General features: G+C 55.9%; 1 protein-coding gene across 1 annotated transcript in view; it reads right to left on the bottom strand.

Annotated features, from left to right (window-relative positions):
* Positions 1–6,293, bottom strand: part of LOC119584811 — a 47,315-nt gene extending 41,022 nt beyond the window's left edge. The window contains 5 exon segments of the mRNA XM_037933453.1: positions 79–343; positions 2,068–2,196; positions 2,816–2,930; positions 3,767–3,980; positions 6,162–6,293. Of these exon segments, the coding sequence (XP_037789381.1) occupies positions 79–343; positions 2,068–2,196; positions 2,816–2,930; positions 3,767–3,980; positions 6,162–6,293 (855 nt within the window).
* Positions 6,294–11,177: the final 4,884 nt, after the last annotated feature.

The raw sequence follows: 11,177 nt of genomic DNA, 5'->3' as shown, positions 1-11,177 counted from the left end.
CTGTTTATGCTCCGTCTCCCTTTTCCGTTTTCCTGCCCGGCGCTGCCTCTCGACGGCGCTCGGAAGCCTCCCTCTTGCCGGTTTCCGCGTCAGGCAATCCGAGCGCGCGGCAGGCTGGTCCACAGAGCCAGGTGAGGCCACGGCGGCAGGTGAGTTCCGCGTCGGCAGGTGGCTCCACGAGGCAGGTCGTCGGCGGGCGTTGGCGAGCCACTCGGCGCCGCAGGTGGAAGTTGCTCGCCGACAGGCCCTTGACAGTGAGCGGATCATCAGCCAATACACGGGGCTTTTTTTCTCTTTTTTATTTGTTTTCATTTTTGAAGTCGCCGCCATTTCTTCTGCAACGCTGCGTAAAAATGGCACAAAGCTTTCGGGTAGCGGGAGAGGGAGGGGAGGATGAGGGGGAGGGGGAGGGGGAAGGGAAGGGGGAGGAAGAGGGCGAGTGAGGAGGGAGAGGGAGGGGACAGAGGGACGGGGGCTTTGTGAGAGCAGTGCGGGCGGCGTGGGCGTCCAACCACGCACTACACCTGTTGTTGTCAAGAGGGAGCCACACGGCGCTCACGTAAAGATCCCTCAGAGGAGGCGGAGGCGGTCGCCCGGGCAGCCTTGTGTTCACCCGACCGAAGGAGGGGGGGGGGCGAAGGTGGGAGGGGGCTAGGGTGAGGGAGTACGTGAGGGGAAGTGGGGCGAAGGGAGGGAAGGACGCGGGGAGGGGAGGGTGAAGGAAGGAGAGGGGTGAAGGGAGAGTAAGAGCAAGGGGAAGACGGAGGCAAGGGAAGGGGGTCCGGCGTAGAGGGGGGGTGGAAGGGAGAGCAGGGAGTGGTTAGTGGGGGAGAGGGGAGAAAGGGGCAAGGAAGAGTGGGGAGGGGACAAGGGCTGGACAAAGGAGGAGGGGAGGAGTGGAATGTGGTAGAGGGTGTGGGGAGGAGGACGAGTGTGAGTGCGCTGGGGTGGTGGGGAAGGGAGAAGAGGGGGAGAAGGAGGGCGGAGGGGGTAGGGCATGAGTGACGGAGATGCCTGACAAGAGTGAAATAACGCCAGCTCCGTCTTGTGTACAGGTTATACATTAGACGAACATTAAGTGTGGTGTTGCGGAGAGAACACCTGAGGAGGGAGGGAGGAAGCGGGAAGGGGGGGGCGAGAAGAGGGAGGAAGGAGGACAGCGAAGGGAGGGTGGAGGGAGGAGGCGAGAAGAAAGAGGGAGCAGAGAAGAGGAAGGATGGTAGAGAGGGAGAGGTGAGGCGGTGTGTGGTGGGGGAGGGAGAGGGAGGAGAAAAGGGGAGAGCGAAAGAGGGAGTGAGAGGTGGGAAGGTGCGTGGGGAGGGAGAGGGAGGGAGGAAAGGGAGTGAGGGAGCTTAAGATTTATTTAGATGCCTTACCACATACCGCCACACGCAACCAAGTGAACAAATTGCCGTATAAATTCTCGGCATATTGACCATCCCGTGTCATCTGAGTGCTCTGCCTCGGGTAATGCTGCTTCTCGGTCATGTGGCGCACGGCCATTTTATACGCACATAAGTGCACATACGCACACGTACACACACAAACGCACAAGTAGAGACTATTGCAAATACATGAACTCGCACATACATGCGCACTCGTACATGCATGCACTCGCTTACCCATACAAACGTACATGCAAACGCACAATTGTAGACACACGCATCCAGACATCCACGCACACAGACAAATACACATGCATGCATAATCACACGCACACACGTACACAAACAGTCTTCTCTCCTTTCCCGCTCGCATTAGGAGCTTAGTTGGACAAATAACATGCGGTGACAGGAATCACTGCCAGCGCGTCCTACGCCGCCGCCATGTAGGAACAGAAAGACATACATACGTACAAATACATTCAACAATATAGACATGCCTGTATACATTCATACAGACATACAGACATTCAAAAATGCATACATACAGACATTAAAAATGCATACATACATACACATAGAAACACACACACACAAACACACACACACACACACACACACACACACACACACACACACACACACACACACACACACACACACACACACACACACACACACACACCCAGGCGCCCGCCCATCAGAGGTCGCCGCGTGTGCGTGCTTCCTGACACCCATAAACCCGGCTGTCACGCTCGCCTCGGCTCCGTCCGCGTCCGAGACTCCGCCGCGAGAGAGGACGGGCGGCAGCGTACTGAAAATTGCAGAGAGCATTTGCATTGCATTCGTTCCTGAGGAGTCACTTAGCGAGCGTCGTCGGCGGCGCAATCGGCCCGAGCGGCACCGACGGGGGGGGGGGGGGTACGGAACTGTTTGCCAATTAGCCTCCAGGTAAGCGCCCGCCTCGCGCTGACGTCGGCGAAACGAGGTTCAATATCGGGCATTCTTTCCCGGGCTTGTAACTCATGGCGATCCGCTCGCCTTCCCGATCCGCCCTAAAGTATATCTTTAATAATTCAGGCGGCGCGGAATTTTTAAGGGAAACTATCCATTAGCAGTCGATGCCGCAGCTCTCGCCTCGCCCTGCGATAACCAAATCCATTTGGCGTCTCATCGCCATCCAATATGGAAGACAGCGAAGAGCAGGAGGGGGAGGCGCCCCCGCCCCCCGCTAAAGCCATCGGGACAAAGCCTAAGCCGGAGCTAAAGCCAGCGTTTGGGACGAGCCTGGAAACGGCGGCCGGGTGGCGGGAGGGGGGCGGGGGGAGGAGGCGGAAAAAGTGAGTGGCAGAATGAACAGCACAGCCTCCGCTTCCCAAACTTTTCCCGCCTCGTTGAAATTTCCAGCAACACTTCGTTTTCCACATGCCTACCTCCGCCTGGACTCTCGTCGCTCCCATAAACACATGGACCGCGCACTCGCATTCTTGGTATCTAGATTAGCAAACTTTCCAACCTGGGTTTCTGGACGACTTCCCTTCCATTTTACTTGCAAATGAGAAACCAGAATTTCCCGCCAATATTTTTCCCTCCCCCTCGTCGCTCCCCCTTCCTCCCCCTCCCCCCGCCCTTTCCACGGACGAGCAGCGGGACCAGGAAGGGGCTTCTTCCCTTCCTACATTCCCGCTCCTCTGCGCCAGAACCACAGAGGGATGGCGCCCTTCCCTCCTTCCCCTCTCTTCCCTCACCCTAGACCCCTCCCACCCCACCCCTTCCCTTTCTCCCTCTCCCTCCCATCTCTCCCCTTACCCTAATCCCCCTCTCTCCCTTCTCCTCTCTTCTTTCCCCCGCCCCTCCCTTCCTCCCTCCCATCCCCTTCCTCCCTGCCCACGCCCCCTGCCCCTCCCTTCCCCTTACCACGCCCCCTCGCCCTCCCCTCCCCTCCGCTCTGCGCCATCTGCCAACCCTCCCTGAATTTTCCACACGGAACGGCCTCTCCCGAACGCCAATGGGCCATGAACGGCGAAGGGGAGCGGAGAACCCACGCTGCGGATTAAGACGGTGCGCGCGAAAATACGAAGGAGGAAGAGAGAGAGAGGAGATACAGAGGGAGAAAGAGAGAGGAGGGAGGAGTAGGGATGGCGTAGGTTCGTAGGGAGGATGGGTGTAATGAAAGCAAGGGAGAAAGAGAGAGAGAAAGAGAAGGAATATGAGAGAGAGAGAGAGAGAGAGAGAGAGAGAGAGAGAGAGAGAGAGAGAGAGAGAGAGAGAGAGAGAGACAGAGACAGAGAGACAGAGACAGAGAGAGAGAGAGAGAGAGAGAGAGAGGAGCGAGCGAGAGAGCGAGAGCGAGAGGGAGAGAGAGAGGAGAGGGCGCCAGGCACAAGAGCCCAGATTCGCGGATGTGGGTCGCCATACTCCCTTCTGCGCCCGAAGTCCTCTCGACGCCTGATGCGGCTCCGAGCAGGTGAACATATCTCTTGAACTCGCACTGGTATTGATGTCCGACGTGCTGCAGAGTACTTTGCAGGGTACATCAAGGAGTACAGCACGGAGCACACCCTGGGTGTACATTGCAGAACAAAGGGCGCGCGCAGGCTGTAAAAAATGGGCCAAAAGTGCGGGTTCCCATGTAAATGTCAAGAAGCTGACGGGGGTGGAGCTGAACGTCCTAAAACCTAAAAAATATGCCCTCACCGGGTCCGCCTCCATCCCCCTCCCCCTTCCCTCTCCCTCCCCGTCCCGTCTCCTCACTCCTTCTTCCTATTCAGGATTACCCCTCCCCAACCCCCACCACCTTCTCCCTTGCCCCCCCCCCCCCCCGCCCATCATGGCGCGTGACACCATGGATCAGCTCACTATAACCGGGCTCCACCCCTCCCCCTCCCTCCACCCCCTCCTCCTCCTTCCACTTCTTCGTCCCTCCCCCTCCCCCTCCCCCTCCTTTCTCCCTGCTTAGCCTCGTCTCGACCGCACGTACGTGACACACACGACACTCCCTTCCTCCCTTCCCCTCCCACCTCCTCCCACCCTTAAGCCCTCCCCTTCTCTTCTTCCTCCCTCCCTTCCTCCCTTTTCCTTCCCTAGAACTCCCTCCCTTTCCTTCTCTTTCCCTCCCTTCCTCCTTCCCCAACCCCTTGGTACCCTCCCTTTATGCCACCTTTCTCTCTCTTCCTTTCCATCCCTTTCCTTCTCTTTTCCTCCATTCTCCCTTCCCCCTTCCCGTTGGTTCCCCCCTTACTCCCTCCTCCCTCCCTTTCCATCCCCTAGACCCCTCTCCCTCCCTCTCCCTCCCTCCCTCCCTCCCTCCCTCGTCCCCCCGTCGGCGCCCTCGCTGTGGTAACCCTCGTCAGCATTAAAGCTGTCGTCTTCTGGCCCAGAGCTTTCTTGTGCAGGTGTGCGTGCGTGCGTGCGTGGGTGCGTGCGTGCGTGCGCGTGCCTGTCTGTGTGCGTGGTGGTGATTGCGGCCCGTGAGTGATTGCGGCTGAGGTGATTGCAGTGGACAGGGGTTGGTTGGGGGGGGGGGAGAAGGACGTGTCAAAGCGCTGTGTGTGCATGCGGGGAGGAGAGGGGAGGGGGGGGAGGTGAAGAGAGGAAGAGAAAGAGGCGGAGAGAGAAAGAGAACAGATATATAAAAAGACAGATAAAGATAGATAGATAGATAGATAGATAGAGAGAGAGAGAGAGAGAATCAGGGGGTGAGAGGGGTGGAGAGAAGCAAGGTTCAGGGAAGAGAGGAGTGGGAGGACGAGCCGGGGGGAGGGGGAGGGGACGGGAGGGGAGGGAGAGCAGGAGCGAGAAATGACACGGGAGGAAAATGATGGGTGCAGAAAATGACGGCGCGGGACCAGCTGTGGGAGAGAGTGAGAGGCAGGAGGAGGGAGAGGGAAGGGGGCAGGAGAGAGGGGAGGAAGGAGGGAGGAGGAGGAAGGAAGAAGAGGGATGGAAGGAGAGAAAAACATGGAGCACTAGAGAGAGAGAGAGAGAGAGAGAGAGAGAGAGAGAGAGAGAGAGAGAGAGAGAGAGAGAGAGAGAGAGAGAGAGAGAGAGAGAGAGAGAGAGAGAGGGAGGGAGTGCAAGAGCCAGACGGAGCGGCAAAATCCGGGGCAAAACGGAAAAGGAAGACGAAAAAAGCCCCCCCCCCCCCAGAGTCCGGCCAGAGCGCGGGCGGCGAGGGCGGCGGGCAGCAGATTCCGGGCGTGACGGGGGCGTGTCCGAGGCGGAAAGGTCGGGACAGGAAAGTACAGGAGCCGGGAAGACGGGAAACGGGGTGGGCGGCCAGTGGGGGAGGGAGGATGGGCGGCCAATGGGGGAGGAGGGTGGGCGGCCAGGTGAGGAGGAAGGGGCGGTCGGGCGGCGTGGGCGGGGGGGGGACGGGGCGGTGGGACGGGCAGCAGGAGGGAAGACGGAGGCGGAGCAGGGGCGCGGGCGGGGCGGGGGAGCGGGAGGGAGGGCGGCGACAGCGCCGAGGATCAACAACCGCCACGCTAAAAGCCACCATCACCAGCCGCTATCAGCACTGCTCGGCTGATTATCAGGTGCGTGCGGCCGATCGACCGTTGCAGAGTGCATCGTTCGCGCGACACCTGAGGCCCGGGATAACTTTGAACGAAACTTTTCGGTATGGATCGATAGCCGACTGGCAGAGCCACAAGTGGATGCACCGCAGCGCCCGAGCGGCCGCCGGAGGACGTTTCACTTGGGATCGGACGCCCGCGCGCCGCCGCCGCCCGCCCGAGCGAAAGGCTGTGGGAGCGAGCGCTCTGCCGTGTGCAATACGAGCAACTCCAGCTCCATTGCAAACACCGGGGCGAGGGTGAGGCCGCCAATTAATGGGCTCCCGGCCTGCACATAACCTGCACCGCCCCTCCGTGCCTGCACACAGCCTTCGCCCGCCAGCCTGCGCCGCATCCCCCTTTCTGACAAACAGCCTGCGCCCCGGGACCGTCTCAGCACGGCCTGGCCGACCCTTTGTGCCTGTCGCAGCCTACAGCGGCCCCCGTCCCCCCCTCAATCCTGCACGAATCCTTGCAGCCGCAGCCCGTGCCTCCCTCCATATCTGCCGGGGCGACGCTGGTGCAGGCTGAAGGGAGCTTTCACTGCATGCGCCTGCAACGATCCCCCCCCCCCAGCCTGTACCTGCAACACGTCCACTAAGCCTGCCTCCCTCCCGCCTCGCCGCGCCACTCGTGCGCTCCTCCTCCGCTTACTTACAAACCCGCAATTCATTGTCAGTCTCGCCTCACTTTATGCGCTCATAATTTCTGCCGGAAACTCCCTTCTCAGCCCTTATCTGATCGGACTTTTCCTTCTTGACCCCGGCCTGCACCCCCCCCCCCCGCGACCCCAGCCTTCATAACTCCGCACTAATTCCCTTTCTGGGGCACCGCGCCGAGCCGGCCGCCGCTGACAGCCCTCCGCGCGCGTGCCTTCGCCGCTCGTCCTTCTCCCTCTGCCTCCCCTTCTTTTCCATCTTCCTTCTAGTTCTAGTTCTCGCTCCTGGTTTCTCGTCACCTTCATCGTCCTCCTCTTCCTACTACTATTCTTTTCTTTTCTTCTTCTTCTTCTTCTTCTTCTTCTTCTTCTTCTTCTTCTTCTTCTTCTTCTTCTCTTCTTCTTCTTCTTCTACTTCTTCTTCTTCTTCTTCTTCTTCTTCTTCTTCTTCTTCTTCTTCTTCTTCTTCCTTCCTCTCTCCTCCTCCTCCTCCTCCTCCTCCTCCTCCCTTCTCGCGCGTGGCACTGCCTGCTGTCCAAAGCGCCTTTCCTCTGCCTTTGCTTTATTTTGCGTCGTTTAGCCTTAAATGTCGCGTCGCGTAGAGCTTGTTTGTTCCGCGTGACGAGCAGGCTTTTCTATGTCATTCCTCCTGTGCGTAGGCGTATGAATATATATATATATATATATATATATATATATATATATATATATATATATAATGTACATATGTATATATGTATATATGTATATATGTATATATATGTATGTGTGTGTGTATATATATATATATATATATATATATATATATATATATATATATATATATATATATATATATATTTTTTTTTTTTTTTTTTTTTTTTTTTTTTTTTTTTTTTTAATACATACATACATACATACACACACACATATCCATATCCATCCATCCATCCATCCACACACACATGACTTTTTTTCCAACTTTTCTTTCACGTTTCATCTGTCCTTTATTCGGGGTGAAGTTCCTTCCCTGCGCATCGAAAGCGGGAAGCCTCGCCATCCTTCGCATACGTCACACATGTTTAGTTCTCCTCACAAATTTGCTCTTAGCTCTATCTTTCTTGGCATTGGCATTACGAATATTGAAATAATGTTCGAGCCTAATAAATAAAAACACGAATTCAGACCTCATGGAAGCCAGAATAAAATGTTCATCCCAAAATGTCGGACGCGATGAAAACCAAGAGGAAAACCGAACAGGATTTTCGTCCGATTATCCAAAATAATCTACGGTATTCGCAACTCACGTTTCCCATTGCATGGGGACGAAAATTATGCCTAAGTTCGCCTCGCTAAAAAAAGATTGGCGGAAAATAATGACAAGTCACAGAGTGCTAACTCTGGGGAGAAATATTAATAAAGGAAAACTTGAATTTTATATTAAATAGTGCTCTATTATGCAGTCTTTCCACTCGACACTGCAAAAGCAGCGAAAAATGTGTGACGGTTTCATCTCTCGAATAAAAGGTTTACTCTGTATCGATATAAGAATTTTGAAGACTTTGAAGGAATAAATCAGGTAAAATGTGATCCAATTTGGAAAATAGACGGATAAGGTCAGAAAGAAAGTGAAGGAAAGTACGCAGACTTTCATTCGGCCACAAGCACACGCAGTCACGCGCACTTCCAGGCACCATTCCTGATGACGATCGCGCCCCACACTGATATGCTAACGAGCCCTCAGCCAGCTCCTCCGCCAGCCAGCTCCTCCGGCGTCGATGCTGACGTCAGGCCGGCGACGAGGGAGCCTTATTTAGCCGGCCATAAGCGTGGCACCCGGCGCATTCTAGTGCTGGAAATGTACGCTCTCTATTGGACATAAAAAGAGTCCGGATGCACTGGCCGTCCCTTCCGCCGCCGCCCACACGCCCACTCTCACATCCCGCAGACACGCCTCTCGCCCTCCCTCTCGCCCTCCCTCGCGCCCTCGCACTCGAGCGCCATATCGCCTCCATCTCCGCGGGCACAAAGCGCCGAACAAACACGGCGGCGGAAGGAATTTGGCGAACACGGGCGGAGGGCACGGCCGCTCAGGACCCCGGCCGCGAGGCAGCACGACTCCACGACCGCCAGCGGGGCGCCCTCGCCTCCCTCGCCCTCGCGCCTAGCCCACGGCTTCTGTCTCGTCCTCTCCGTCACTTTGTCTGTCTCTCTGTCTGTCTGTGTTTCAATATGCCTGTCTGACTCTCCTGTTCTCCCCCTCTTTCTCCCTCTCGCCTCCCTCTTCCCCTTTCACTCTCTCACTCTCTCTCTCTCTCTCTCTCGCCTCCCTCTCCTCCCTTCTCTCCCTCTCTCTCCCTCCTTTTCCCTCTCTCTCACCGTGGGAAACTCCGGGCTTTGCAATGTGCAATATTCGCGTAAATCTTTTTTCAACAAACTGATAAATCACTTTTGCATCCTAGCTGGAATCCAGGCCTTGGGGTGTTTTAACGCCGGAGGAAGAACATCGACGAAAACAAGATCACAAAAATTAATAAAACCGCAAGACAGCGGAGAAGGAGAGAGAGAGAGGAAAGAAGAGGAAGGCGGGGGAGGAAGAGGAGAAGGGGAGGAAGATGAAATAAGAATTAGAAGATGATGACGCTACTGATGGCGAAGAAGAATGATCAAGGGAGACAAAGAAAAAGATAGATACAAGAAAAGGAAACAAATAGAGAACAGAATAAGAAAGAGGAGAAAAAGGGAGGAGGGGAGGGCTGAGGGAGAGGGGAAGAGGAGGGGAAAGGGGAAGCTCGAGATGCGTCTGGGATGAACTTTCCACGGCGAAATTTTCTTGTTTGTGAGGCGCTTGTTATGGGTCTTGTGTGAGACACGTCCTAATTAGGGGACTCGTGCGGCCCGGGTGGCCACGGAGGCCGCGCTGCGTGAGGGCGCGGCAAGAGGAGCTCGCTCAAGGCTAGAGTCCTGCAGAAGGGCCCTGTGGAGAGGCTTTGTGCGGCGCCCCCGGCCCGCCCCCTCGCCCTGCCCCTCCTCGCCCGCGCGCGCGCTCTCCCTACCTCTCCCTTGCCCTCGCTTCCTCCTGCACACCCTCTCCCTTCCACGCTTTCTCCTCTTCTTCTATTCCTCCTACGCTCCCTCTCCCTCCCTTTTCTCGTCTCGCTCTCTTCCTGTCTCTTTCCCATTCTCTTTTTTTCCTCCTTCCCTTATCCCTCCCTCCTCTCCCTTCTTCTCTTTCATCTCACCCTCTTCCTATCTATTTCCCAGGCCCTCTTCTCTTCCTTCTCTCCCTCTCCGCCCGTTTATCCTTCTCTCTTTATCTCTCGCCTTCGTTCTACGTCTTTTGTATCTTCTTGCTTTTCCTTGTCCTCTGCCTCTCCCTATTTCCTTTCCCATAGAAGAAGAGAAAAGGAACAGAGGAAGAGAAAAGGAAGAGAACTATGAGGAAGGAAGGGAATACGTAGAAAGAGAAGAGGAGGGGAAGGGAAAGGAAAAGGAAGGAGAGAGAAGGGGAGGAGGGAATAAAGAAGAAAGAAAAGAGGCATAGGAAGAGAAGAAGGGAGACAGAGACAGGTAAGAAAGACGGAAGTAGTGAAGGGATGCAAAGAAGGTAGAAAGTGAAAGGGGAGGAAGAAGGAAAAAAGGGGAAGGGAAGAAAGATGGAATTAGCGAGAGGGTGAGAAAGATAAAAGAGAGGAGATGAGGGAGGGAAAGGAAAAAGAGAGAAGGAAACGGGGGATGGGAGAAAGCTGACGGGAAAGGAAAAAGGAAGGGAATGGAAGGGAAAGGATGATTGGAGAGAGGAATAGGGAAAGAGAAAGGGAAAAGAAGGGAAAGGAAGAGAAGAGAAGGAGAAGGAGAAGATGAGAAACGCGAAGGAGAAGGGGGAAGGGAGCAAGGCGAAGAAAAGAGAAGGGGAAGGGAGAAGGGCGAAAGGGGGAGGGGGGGGCAGCGACTCGCGGGAGGAGCAATACTTGAGGCTCCCATTACCTCGTTAGGCCCGCAGATCGATGTCGTGATTAGTTGGCCGAGAAGGAACGGGAAGCGATGACAAACGCCGCCATTTCTGCTCCCATTACTGCCGGTCCGAGCCACCTCGACGCTGCCCACGCGAAGCACACGGGCGTGCAGCCGCGCTGGTCGGCGGGCGCACACGCACACACTGAGGGCATCGAGGCACACTTGCAGATGAACGCACAGACGCACAGACTAACTGACGGGTGTGTATGGAGACTTACAGACGGGCAGACGTATGCTCAAACAAACGCTTACAGGCTAGCGGTCAGACAGACACACAGACATGCAGGCACACTTACAGACCGACGGACAGCAGGCACACAGACAGACGAGTAGACAGAAACTGGCGGATGGGCAAGTTAAACATGATCTGTAACCCTTCCCCCACATTAACGCCGCCATCTCTCGAGGTTGCAGGTAGGCACTTATCAAGACACGCCGGAGGGCCATTTCGGAGGGGGAGGAGAGGAGAAGACAGAGGGGGAAAGGGGACGAGAGAGAGGAAGAGGGAGGGAGATAAGGAGAAGGAGAGAGAGGGAGGGAGAGGGAGAGGGAAAAGACAAGAGAGGCAGAGGACGAGAGGGAGAG

Source organism: Penaeus monodon, chromosome 18, assembly GCF_015228065.2.
Source record: "Penaeus monodon isolate SGIC_2016 chromosome 18, NSTDA_Pmon_1, whole genome shotgun sequence".
Lineage (NCBI taxonomy): Eukaryota > Metazoa > Arthropoda > Malacostraca > Decapoda > Penaeidae > Penaeus > Penaeus monodon.
The sequence above is the reverse complement of the archived record's forward strand: the minus strand, read 5'-3'. Positions and strand labels throughout refer to the sequence as shown.